This window comes from Daucus carota, chromosome 2, assembly GCF_001625215.2.
Source record: "Daucus carota subsp. sativus chromosome 2, DH1 v3.0, whole genome shotgun sequence".
NCBI lineage: Eukaryota > Viridiplantae > Streptophyta > Magnoliopsida > Apiales > Apiaceae > Daucus > Daucus carota.
Genome location: NC_030382.2, coordinates 52,852,025 through 52,864,928, shown reverse-complemented (window position 1 = coordinate 52,864,928; position 12,904 = coordinate 52,852,025). Strand labels below are relative to the sequence as shown.

At 32.5% G+C, this 12,904-nt stretch overlaps 3 protein-coding genes across 3 annotated transcripts; all 3 read left to right on the top strand.

Annotated features, from left to right (window-relative positions):
* The first annotated feature begins 4,234 nt into the window (after nucleotides 1–4,234).
* On the top strand, nucleotides 4,235–5,294 carry LOC108208158 (putative germin-like protein 2-1). Its single transcript, XM_017378655.2, has 2 exons — nucleotides 4,235–4,472; nucleotides 4,587–5,294. The coding sequence occupies exons 1-2, from the start codon at nucleotides 4,343–4,345 to the stop codon at nucleotides 5,123–5,125; spliced, it is 669 nt and encodes a 222-aa protein (XP_017234144.1). The 5' UTR covers nucleotides 4,235–4,342; the 3' UTR covers nucleotides 5,126–5,294.
* Nucleotides 5,295–7,188: 1,894 nt separating this feature from the next.
* Nucleotides 7,189–8,479, top strand: LOC108208263 (putative germin-like protein 2-1). The gene is made up of 2 exons (XM_017378782.2): nucleotides 7,189–7,486; nucleotides 7,570–8,479. The coding sequence occupies exons 1-2, from the start codon at nucleotides 7,360–7,362 to the stop codon at nucleotides 8,109–8,111; spliced, it is 669 nt and encodes a 222-aa protein (XP_017234271.1). The 5' UTR covers nucleotides 7,189–7,359; the 3' UTR covers nucleotides 8,112–8,479.
* A 2,518-nt stretch (nucleotides 8,480–10,997) lies between these two features.
* LOC108208150 (putative germin-like protein 2-1) lies at nucleotides 10,998–12,118 on the top strand. The gene is made up of 2 exons (XM_017378646.2): nucleotides 10,998–11,234; nucleotides 11,347–12,118. The coding sequence occupies exons 1-2, from the start codon at nucleotides 11,105–11,107 to the stop codon at nucleotides 11,883–11,885; spliced, it is 669 nt and encodes a 222-aa protein (XP_017234135.1). The 5' UTR covers nucleotides 10,998–11,104; the 3' UTR covers nucleotides 11,886–12,118.
* Nucleotides 12,119–12,904: the final 786 nt, after the last annotated feature.

Here is a 12,904-nt window from a genome sequence, read left to right as displayed (position 1 = left end):
CTCCTTGTGCTAAAAGAAGAAAGAGACCGAGCTGATCATATTTACCCATATGCTAAAAGAAGAAAAGGCTCAGAACTGTTCGAAATATCTGGTAAATCAAGGATTGTGCTTTATCAAAGCAGATTAGCGATAAAATGCTGAGAACGGAGACATGGAGTTAAAACAACATATAGAGGATCGAGAGATGGAATCAACACCAATGGAGACTTAAAGCAGCTGCGACAGATTACGACAATACGAGGTCCCGGGCAGAGGAACTCAATAATCTGGGAGACCGTAACGTAAAACTAAATTATTTAATTTTTCAGTATAAAATTATTAGTTTTAAATTTATCAAATATATAATATAGAGAAACAAATAATAATATATAATTTGTGATAAAAAATAAAAATTATATATTAATTATCTATTAAGAATATTTATTTGGTAAATTGACCCAAAATGTTCAGAAAATAATTTAATATATAAAAATTAAATTTAAACTAAAATTATGATACAAAAATATAGTATCAATTTGCAGATAATGCTAATATCTGCGGAAAAAAATAGAGATATTACTTGACTTATAACAAAAATTAAGAGAAAAATATATATTAAAAGTTTTAAGCTAATATATAATAAAAGTAAATTATTACATATACATAAATATTATTTGTTTGAAAAATTAAAAACTCTTCAAATTTTAAAATATTATATTATGAAACTGTTTAGGCATGCTCTTCACCTAGTCCAGTGGCCAGTGGCCACAGACGATAAGAACTCACAGATTCACAACTAAAGTCAACCAACTGAATATATGAGACCAACAGAATATATCAGACAACTACTTAAGCAAGATGGCCTGATTTTGTACACGCGTACGCTCTGATAACTGCTACTCCCTTTCTCCCTTTAAATTTTTCACATTTTTCTTTTTTTACGTCTTACTAATTTTTTTACATTACAAAATTTTCCTAAATTATCTAATGGGTCTCACTACTTTCCCACTTTTTCTTCTTTTCACACTATTTTTACTCCATTATCTCCTTTTTATATATTAAAAATCTCACCACTTCACCTATTTTTTTTTCTTTTTCCCATTATTTTATACATATTTCTTAACTTCCATGCTCAAATTCAATGTAAAGAATTGAGAGGAAATGAGGGAGTATTATTTTATTTTTTAATCAAGCTCTCACAGTTTTAAACTTATGTTATCAACAGTCACAGGTTTATTATATTTTTTTTGTTAATTATGTTTCAATTTAAGTTCTAGTGTCAGTCTTTGGAGATTTTGTCTTGATTGTGATTTGTGTTTTTGTTTATTTTTTTCAAATCGAATTTTTGATAGGAGTTAAGTCTGTAATTTTAGTTGAAGCATGTTAATAAAATCACTTTGTTTGTCAAAAAAAAATCTCCTCGTCAGGGTACGTGTTTTGAAACGGGAAGTGTTTGCCAAATCAATCTTCTGGAGTGATAGATTTACACGTATTTAGCAGGCAAAGCGGTCTTTAATATAAATAGTCCTACCAACTGCAGGAGAACTTACCCAATCGTTGAATTGTTATAAAATCAGTAGGAACACATTATGTATATCTTGTTACCTGTACAAGAGCCGGCAGCTTTAAATATTAAATAATAGTGTTATAAGGAATCTATAAATTTGCTGAGATAAAATATATAAAGTTATTATGTGTTGGAATCATAACAAATTTAAATATTAATATATTATTATACATCACTAAAATATTGGTTATTAATTTATCTATATTTAATTTAATTATTATAAAAATGAATTTATTATTATTAATAGATAAAAAATATAATAAACCAGATGCATGTACCCCACCGGCATTTACCTCGTGATTAGAGGTGGCAATATTGGACCCGACCTGACAACCCGACACGAATTCGACCCGCAAAATACGAATTTGGGTTAGAGTTTTTCGGGTTCGGGTCGAATTCGGGTTGACTCAAAATCAACCCAGAAAAAACGGGTCATTTTCGGGTTGAATTCGGGTTACCGGAAATTGACCCGAAAATACCCGAAAATTAATATATAATATAAATATTATATATATTTATGTTATTTTTGTAATATTTATTAGTTAAATTTAATATAAAATTATTTAATTTTATAAAAATTAATTCATTTGGATTAAAAAAATATTTATTTATTATTTAAAAAATGTTTTTATTAATAAATATTAATTTTCGAGTCGATTTCGGGTTACCCGCGGGTAGTACGGATCGGGTTGGATATTCTGATACATTAAAATTTCGGGTCGAGTTCGAGTTGGGTAAATATTTTGACCCGCAACTGTCAACCCGACCCGAAACCTGAAATTGCCAACGCTACTGGTGATAGAGTTTTTTGACGGACATGGCCTTTTCTGGCAACTGATGGATGGACAAAATTGTACTCTCATAGGGCTGTTAATGAAACGAATTCGAAACGAATATCTTAATTTTCATATTTGTATTCGGTTTAAATACATATATTTGGATTTGTATTCGTTTATTATCCGAATAATTATTTGTTTTCGTATTCGGATTTGGTTAGATTCACGAACTATTCGTATTCGTTTAAGGTACTCATTTAAAAAAAAACAGAACTAAATAATTGAAGTGTTGTCCCGAAAAAAGTTATAAACAATTAGAGAGAACAGAGTGAGATGAGTCGGGAGGCGACTTGACGAGAGAAACAATTAGAGAATTAGGGTTGTGTTTTACTGCGCTCAACCTTTTAGTATATGGACTGGGCTGGTTTAATTTAATATCTAGTCCCAAAATAATCCATAATCCGTCTCTCTTCCTATTTTTCTATATAATATAAAATAATATATACATATATAATATTTAATTTCCGAATAATTAAGCGAATAGCGAATATGAATATTTATCTATTCGAATTTGTATTTGTTAATGAATCGAATATTTTTTAAGATTTGAATTCGTATTTGTATTTGTTAATAAACGAATACGAATAATACTAAACGAATTCGAATTCCGAATATTTCATTAAATATTCATTTCGTTAACAGCTATGAGAAGCGAACTTGCAATGTTAGCATAGCTAGGATCAGTTGGCCGTATTCGTAATTCAAATTCCCTATGATGTCAATAACTTACTGGATCAATAAACTAAAAATTAATTAAATAAAAATATAGAAAACTTTATTTTATTTAATATGAATACAGAAATAATTAATGAAAAGATATAAATTCTATATAATTAAAATTTGACTCAAAAAATTGAATTACTTTTTAATATATATATATATATATATATATATAAATTTATTCAAATGTATTTTATTAAAATCAAATATTAAGAGAGCTTTTTTTTTTGAAATAAAATATTAAGAGAGCTAGAACATAAAAATGGATGTACATTTTAAAAAATAAATAGAATTAAGATATGAACTATACGAAGAAACAAATTAAAGTCACTAGTCACTAGTTCTATAATTATGAAGTCTTTAGAAATATATTCCCTCTCGCCTGAAGTATACTCGGGAGGATTAATACTCTTCTAAAATATAATTTTGTAAAATAAAGTTCTATCACTTATTTATCGTAACTTATTTATAAAATTTTGTTTTCTAAATAAAAATTTATATGTTAAATTTTATTTTAAAGAATCTTAAAAATAAGTTAGAGAATTATATTTTATAAAAATATGAAGAGGTGTGTCGACCGTTGAGCAGTGAAATAAAAACATATAGAATTGAATGTAACACAGAGAGTAATATATTGTTTTAATATTTTCGCAACAATCATATAACTTTTGAACGTGAATATATACTTAATACAACTTCCTTTTTGACAAAGTGAGTAACCCTATGTCATTGATTGCGGCCATGGTTACATCATCTCTGGGTTAAATTGACCGAGAACGGTTAAAATTTCCTCTAAAAATTTATTTTTAATATAATACACATATTTTTAGTTAAGAGTTTTCTGATATCGGAAACGTGGTATATATATTAGTGAATAAAAATACAGAACGTATATCTAACACTTCAATATCTGGAGAGAACGATTCTCGTCAGTGGAGAAACGAGTCTGGAATTGGCGTATATATCTTGAGTTGGTGTATAATTAAATAGGACTAGTTCAAGATTAGTTTAAATTCTAATATATACGTAGTATTATAAAGACTGGTTCAACGCCAAAATAAACATTTGGGTCTTAATTTTGTCCTCTTTGTCACACTTCCCCTCCTAAAAGATTTCTATATAAGCCATACCCAACAATCCAATCTTCACAACTTAACTTAATCCCAAGCTCATCATCATTTGTTCTCTTATACTTTGTTCATCTCTTAGATCACAAAACAGCTAAACCTAGAGTTGGAAGATGGCTTCTTCATTGGCATCTAATATTCTCTTCATAGGATTCCTAATTAGTACCTTGACTTGCTTCGTTGCTTTGGCCACAGATAATAACCCTCTTCAGGATTTCTGCGTTGCTGATGCCAATAGCCCAGGTATTTGATCTATCTTGCATGCAATTTCTTTTCTTGTACGTAGACCGCAATTTCTTTTAATGGTTCAGTTACTTCAGTATATGTACTTGACAATTTACTTGTTGCATGTTTCAGTGTTGATTAATGGACTAGTCTGTAAGGACCCCAAGGTTGTAACTGAAAATGACTTCTTCACTAGCGGATTGAACGTGGCCGGTGACACATCAAAAAATCTGGTAGGATCAAACGTAACAACAGTTAATGTTGGCAGGATTCCTGGACTCAACACTCTCGGCATTTCTCTTGTTCGTATCGACTTTGCACCATGGGGAATCAATGCTCCACACACCCATCCTCGTGCTACTGAAATTCTGACCATCATAAAAGGTACACTGCGGGTGGGATTTGTGACCTCAAATACAGAAAATCGTCACATCACCAAAGTCCTGAATGAAGGAGATGTGTTTGTGTTCCCAGAAGGTCTTATACATTATCAGCAAAACATTGGACATGATAATGCAGTAGTGATTGCGGCTCTTAGCAGCCAGAACCCAGGGGTTATCACCATTGCCAATGCTGTATTCGGAGCCAATCCAGATATATCTGCTGATATTCTTGCCAAGGCTTTCCAGCTGAACGAAAACACCGTCAAACAATTGCAGGCACGATTTTAAGTTGATGAACGTATCGAATAAAGTGTTATAGGCACTAATAGCTCTGTTCAGGCATTTTTCAATTATATTTGTTTAGTGTTGTTTGAAATTGTTGCTTTTAATTAATCATTGGAATATGCTTATTGTATCACAAGCTTCAATAAAAACTTCGGTTAATTTTCTTTTTCTATGCAACATCAATGTGACAAAATCTATTATGAGTTCGATAATTAGTTCTTTTCGAAAAAACTATGCATTAGTTAAACAGGATAGCTAGCCTCAATAAAGTACTATCAATATTAGTCGTGATCAGATACGTATTTTTTTTACATTATTCTTGCAGTCAAACTCACTTGCAGGACAAGACGAGTGGTTGCCCACGTTGGTCTTTTGCTACTGCTATACGTGAATGTTCCTAACCCGGGCACCGGGCGCTTGGATGTAATGAAATAAGAATGGATAATAAAATAAAAAATTATAGAGAATTTTTTTTTTTTTTAAAAAATATGAGATGATATTGACTAAATATAAATGAGTTTAAATTTTTTTTGATAAAAATTGTAAGAAAATGATGTGGAAATGTAACAAAACATATGAGTTAGAATTCTAAAAATAAGAGCAATAGAATGATTGAAGGAATGAAACATTTTCTCTAAATAACACCATATTAGAGGGCAGAATTCATTTCATTCTATCGATGCACACAACGTAGATGCTTTTTATTGTTATTTTTATGCTATGGTTAACTATCATTATTGTTTCGTATAAGCGAGATTTATTTTTCTGAAAACAATTATTAGTTAAATTTTTGCATACCAGTACAGCTGGCAATACCTACCGCGCACATATTTTTTTTCCTAAGTTTTAAAATAATATAACAATATTTATGTGCTTTAATATATTTGACGCTCAAATAATATATATAAATTTAATAATATTTTTTAAAATAATGAAATTTGATCATATATAAATATGACATAAAAATATGACAAAAACGAGTTAGGGAAAATCTAAAATGTATTTAATGTTCATGAAATGTATAATGTGTATGTATTCAAAAATATAATTTTGTGCTAAATATGTGATATTTTTTATATTAATTTTTTCTAACATATTAGATTAGATATCGCGATTGAGGATTATAAAATCTTACTCATCAGGACTGAGAATTTATATTAATTTAAAATTTTCATTATTTTAGAAGAGATTTATCTAGAAGGTTCTACCGTGATTTTTGCTATTTCAATTGTGAATTTCCTTATCCTGAGTATATATCGCAGAAAACATTACCTTAAAATGTGCAAAGAAAGGAAGAGAATTAATTCTTAACTAAAAGTATTATCATCATCCATCGTTGATTTTTATCTATTTGTGCTTGTCCAAAAAGAGGTTTTGAGCTTTCAGTAGTGTTGAATTGGTTAGGACTAACCTGCGTATTAGTTATACACAGAAATCAGATGGGATATTTTTGGATAACGGTGTTCAACGAATAATTTAACAAATAACAAAATTAGTCATGCTTTCAATCACCTGCTCGTATGACAACTACTGATTAAGCAGCCAGCGTAGTTTTATGGCAGTAGTATTATTCTGGTAGGTTATATATATATGACAGTAACATATTAGCAGGTAAAATAGATTGAAACACATGAATGTTTTCAACAACTACAGGTGAATTAACTTGCACGAGGCTTGAATTGTCGTCAATTCATCTTATAGCCTAAGATTCATTCTAATTAGGTTACTAAATCACAACTAAGTTACACATAGAAAATATTAAAATACGGAGTAACAGAGAATCACTTTGTTTTCCCTTTGCATGTATATATGTTAGTTGGGTAACATATATACAACGCTGTTCTGTTGGATAGACTTTTGGCCAAAAGAGTATGTCATTAGGTGCAGTGCATGTTGCTAGAGTCGCTGATATAAAATTGCAGCAATCTACCATTTCTATATCTGAATATGGAATTGGCAATTTTACTTTCCGTGTAAATATTTTGACCGTGTATATAGTTATATTATTAGACTCATTCTTAACTAAAATTGAGGGCAATGTCAAATTGTCAGTGCCATATGGAAGCAGTATTTTGTGTCTTCCTCTTTGACACACTTTCCCTCCTGAAAATTTTCTATATAAACCCTAGACACTATCCATTTATTCACAACTCAACTCTCCAAGCTCATCATTTCTTAACCTTTATCCGAATCTCCAATATTATAGATTTCAATTATATCCAAAACTTTAATTGAAGATGGTTTCTACTTCCGCCTCCATGATTCTTTTCATTTGTTTCATTGCAAGTGCCATGACTTGCTCTGTTTTTGCTACTGATAACAATCCTCTTCAGGATTTCTGCGTTGCTGATGCTAATAACCCAGGTATACTTTGTTGTTCTCTTTTCTTTTGGACCCAATATGTTGTAATATTTCAATATACTTGATAAACTTTCTTGTTGTTTCAGTGGTGGTTAATGGACTAGTTTGCAAGGACCCCAAGGTGGTCACTGAAAACGACTTCTTTACCAATGGATTGAACGTGGCGGGTGACACTTCATCAAATTTAGTCGGTTCAAATGTAACAACAGTTAATGCTGCTCGGATTCCTGGACTCAACACTCTCGGCATTACTCTTGTTCGTATCGACTTTGCACCATGGGGAATCAATGCTCCCCACACACACCCTCGCGCTACTGAAATTTTGACAGTCATTCAAGGTACATTGAGGGTTGGATTTGTCACTTCGAACACGGAAAACCGTCATATCACCAAAGTCCTTAACGAAGGTGATGTGTTTGTGTTCCCGCAAGGACTTATCCATTACCAACAGAATATCGGATATGGGAATGCAGTAGCAATTGCTGGTCTTAACAGCCAAAACCCTGGAGTTATCACCATTGCCAATGCTGTTTTTGGCGCCAATCAAGATATATCCGCTGATATTCTTGCCAAGGCTTTCCAGCTAAACAAAAACACAGTCAAAGACTTGCAGAAGCGATTTGATTAAGATGATTAACGTAATTTATTAAATAAAGTTGTGGCTGTTTAGTCGCTGTTTAATTATTGAGTAATGCTACATGCACAAAATTGGGTACATAATTTTACACAAAATAACATGGCAATCTAAGTGGGGAGTTTTAATTGGTGCTATTAATGCATGTGTAGGGGGCCCATTCCAATCACAAGTGAACACATACCCATTCTGTAAATATTTCTGTACCCAATTCTGTGCATGTAGCATTTTCCTTAATTTCACATTGTTATTTGACATTGTTGCTTTTAAACCTTTTATTTTGTTGCTTTGTATTGCAATATGCATGTTTTGTATCAAGCTTGAATAAAAACTCAGCTGTCTGAGGTTGTTTTATTATTTGAGCCGATCTAGAAACTTAGAACTCCGCCATAATACAATCTTGGGTCCAACCACAGGAGATGCTATAATAACATGTTTGAATTCATAATTGAAATTTTTTTATTTGTAAAATTAAAAAAAAATATTTTTAATAAAATAGCTTATATAACCAAAAAAGGAATCCATCGGCATGCATGCGTCTAAAGGGAAGGAGAGGATGAAATCTACCCACGCCTTCGCCCTTCAGTAAGGAATTCGGAGTCCTGGTTCTAGAATATATTAGAAGAGGGCTTATTAATTAAGTTTCTAAAGGCGTTTGGCAAAATGCACGTAAAAACTAACACGAAGAAGTTTCAGAATCAGAGGTCTTTGTGAGGGACGTACTTCACGAGACAGTGCTGGGGTCTATAGACCTGCGCACAAGCAAACTGGAATGGACGAGGCCTAGGATTCGATAAGGATTTCAACACAGGTGATCCTTTTGAGAAATGGTGCACGAATAGGAGAAAATCAGGGAAGTTATCAAATTTAAAGAGTTCAGGTTATGCATGTGGTTTGGAGTCATCTATTATGTGCATGAGTAGTTTAGTAATGTAGTATGCTTTAAAGTTAACCCGGCCAGTGGTTTAAGTAAGAAGGTGAGTTTAATTAGTTTCTCTGTTCCCACAGCCTATCCATATTTCAAATTAAATGGCTTGCCATGGCTCTTTCCATTAAGTCAATTCATTTCGTATCTCCTGGTCCACTTTTTTCCAGTTGAAATATCAACCCGTACCCCCTTTATGTTTTCACTTGGCAGATGAAGAATATAAAAGGAGAATCGGTAATTGCCCTGCAAAAGTTAACATGAAATTTGATATCAACTCATCTGCATCATATATTATATAAAATACGCGTGCGCCCGACCACCAATTTATTTTGTTTAATTTATTTACCTCGCACACAATAATAACTAGGGGTGATCGCGGTCCGGTTTGGTTCGGGTTGGAGGTAGAACCGGAACCAAACCATATATTAGCGGTTTTTTATAATCTCAAACCAACCCGCGATCCGCAAACCAATTAACCTGGACCAAGCGGTGCGGTTTTTAATGGTTCGGTTAAGCGGATTGATCGGTTTATGACTAAGGCTTATAATCAGAAATGAGAATTCATGAATAATACTAGAAAATAGAGGATCATTTTGTCTCAATTTACATAATTTCACATAGTTAAATTAAAATACAAATTTTAGTCTAATAAAATGCATAAAGTTGAACCGAAGTCGTGGAATACCGAATTGATATGACTTGTAGTTGGTATTGATAAGGTAAGCAACTAGACAACCTAGCAAGTATAAACTAAAAAATTAATATATTTATGTAAAACTAATATTTTGTATATATATAATATTAAATATTTATATTATATATATACACATGCGGTTCGGTTTTATAACGGATTGGTTTAATATAAAACCAAAACCAACCCACAAACCACGGTTTTTTAAATTAGTCGAACCGAAACCGTAAACCTCATTTCGGTTTCGGTTTGGATCGGATTAATATCGGATTGGTTTATGCGGATTTTGCGGTTTAAACCAGACCGTGATCACCCCTAATAATAACTGAGAGTATTGAAATTGTTAATTATCTCTACTCTTCAGCAAAATTGTATGCTTTTGTTTTACTAAAGAAAAAACTAATTAATTTATCTATGATAAACAAAAATGATAGATAACGGATGCACATGAGTGTAAATAATTTATTTTTTTACTAAATGCATCCATGTATATTCCATATATAAAAACCGTTTTATTTTGCTGAACATTTTTTTTAGATTCTTTTAGATGCTAAATGTTGTGTAAATTTAAAAATCATTCTTGATTGTTATCTGCCAAAATAACAAGATTTTATTTCCAATTATCTTAATTTACCATCCGACTAATATCTACAAATCTCTATTTTTAATCAGTAGCAAGGCATCATAAATTTGATTCAATAAAATTAAATATAATTTTTCCAATATAATTTTGTCATAAAACAATGGTAAAAACTTATCTCTCCATGATTAAACAGTTTCGTGGAAGCAGCGGTCAGTAGCAGGTTAACAATATATATACACAATAGCAGGTAAAATAGTTAAAAACGCAAATAAACTTTACAACGAATACAGAAGATTTAGCTTTCACCAGGATTGATTATTGAATCCTCTTAATATGATCAGTTTGACTACGTATGTCCTCGCGATATTATAAAACTGATTGAATTACTTGGGGGGAACTAGAAGAAGCGCACCTGAAATTATTATATTAAAACACTGTTTTATTAATAGACAATATCTAACCCAGAATGTATCATTAGGCTTTTTCAAGAGTTGCTAATATAAAAATGGACGGTATATACAATGAACATAGTTTTACTACTTCAATACATATCTCCACCGCGGAGAAACGAAATATTATAAAGACTGGTTCAACGCCAAAAAATAAACATTTGGGTCTTTTTGTCCTCTTTGTCACACTTTCCCTCCTAAAAGATTTCTATATAAGCCCTACCCAACATCCATATCTTCACAACTTAACTCGATCCAAGCTCATCATCATTTGTTTTCTTAAACTTTGTTCATCTCTTAGATCACAAAAGGTACAGCTAAACCTAAAGTTGGAAGATGGCTTCTTCATTGGCATCTAATATTCTCTTCATAGGATTCCTAATTAGTACCTCGACTTGCTTCGTTGCTTTGGCCACGGATAATAATCCTCTTCAGGATTTCTGCGTTGCTGATGCCAATAGCCCAGGTATATATTTGATCTATCTTACATGCAATTTCTTTTCTTGTACGTAGACTGCAATTTCTTTTAGTGGTTGAGCATATTTAGTACTTGACAATTTACTTCTTGCATGTTTCAGTGTTGGTTAATGGACTTGTTTGTAAGGACCCCAAGGTGGTAACCGAAAACGATTTCTTTACTAGCGGATTGAACATAGCTGGTGACACATCAAAAAATCTGGTGGGATCAAACGTAACAACAGTTAATGTTGCCAGGATTCCTGGACTCAACACTCTCGGCATTTCTCTTGTTCGTATCGACTTTGCACCATGGGGAATCAATGCTCCACACACCCATCCTCGTGCTACTGAAATTCTGACCGTCATAAAAGGTACACTTCGGGTGGGATTTGTCACCTCAAATACAGAAAATCGTCACATCACCAAAGTCCTCAATGAAGGAGATGTGTTTGTGTTCCCAGAAGGTCTTATACATTATCAGCAAAACATTGGACATGATAATGCGGTAGTGATTGCTGCTCTTAGCAGCCAAAATCCCGGGGTTATCACCATTGCAAACGCTGTATTCGGAGCCAATCCTGATATATCGGCTGATATTCTTGCCAAGGCTTTCCAGCTGAACGAAAACACCGTCAAACAACTGCAGGCACGATTTTAAGCAGATGAACATTCTGGATTCATGAAATAGTGTGTTATGGCTGCTGAGACGTTGAATTAGTGTTCGGCGTCATTTGATTTGAAATTGTTGCTTCGTCTTATAATCTTTGTATGGCAATATATGCTCTTCTCGATTTCGAGCTTCAAATAAAAACCTCAGGTGATTGGGGTTGTTTTGTTTTATTTAGAAATCTGTAAGCTTTTAAACATTTATTTCAGTATTTAAATTAGTCAGCTTTGAGCCCAGCGACATTATGCAAACAAAAAAAAATTGAAAGAAAAAGATCTGCCGGATATTTTCGGAACACCTCATATATCAAGGCAAAAAAAAAACATAAAATGCTGAGAACTAATTGAAACACCAATAAATTAAATTAAGCGATATTAAAAATGGAATACAAGTTTGAAGTTTCAATATTTGATGGCCATTAATATTACTGTTCAGTGCCCATAGTCTCCAGTAGATCAAGTAATGTTTTCTTCATCCTCAAATTCTTTTGTTTTAGAGACTTGTTCGTTTTTATGGCCAGACATGTGTCATGAGCTAAAGTTTCGATCATCCAGGTTCACATGTGGTACGTACCCTTGTCGAGCCTGATCTCATTTCTTAACTCTCAATGCCATGCTCAGTTCCTTACGTCGTGTGACTCATAGAACGTTAGACTGGGTTCTATCCGCATGACCTCTCGAACCTTGACCATGGGATTTTCCTATCATGTCAATGGCTGAGTCCATCATGTTTCAGATCTTTATTACTGAGCTACTTCCGCATTATCTCACATAAACTAATGCTTCTGGTGTGTGAGGCTTCTAGAACCTCAAACCAGCTCTCTCCTTCAACTTCGTCATTCTGGAACCTCGCATTTGGACCTCCGTGTCATCAGCATTAACATTTAGAAATCCACGTCTGAGATCACTCATTTCTAGGGGATCAATTCATTCATGTAGTTCTCTTAGTTTCAAGCAATTTTGCACTCACTTAAATTTATTTCAAAACTTCTCTCCTATCAGCTCTATTAG

Coding starts and splice junctions, on each gene's coding strand:
- LOC108208150 (XM_017378646.2), top strand. CDS start 11,105: ATGGCTTCTTCATTGGCATCTAATATTCTCTTCATAGGATTCCTAATT. Junction 11,235..11,346: donor TGCTGATGCCAATAGCCCAG/GTATATATTTGA, acceptor TGCATGTTTCAG/TGTTGGTTAATGGACTTGTT.
- LOC108208263 (XM_017378782.2), top strand. CDS start 7,360: ATGGTTTCTACTTCCGCCTCCATGATTCTTTTCATTTGTTTCATTGCA. Junction 7,487..7,569: donor TGCTGATGCTAATAACCCAG/GTATACTTTGTT, acceptor TTGTTGTTTCAG/TGGTGGTTAATGGACTAGTT.
- LOC108208158 (XM_017378655.2), top strand. CDS start 4,343: ATGGCTTCTTCATTGGCATCTAATATTCTCTTCATAGGATTCCTAATT. Junction 4,473..4,586: donor TGCTGATGCCAATAGCCCAG/GTATTTGATCTA, acceptor TGCATGTTTCAG/TGTTGATTAATGGACTAGTC.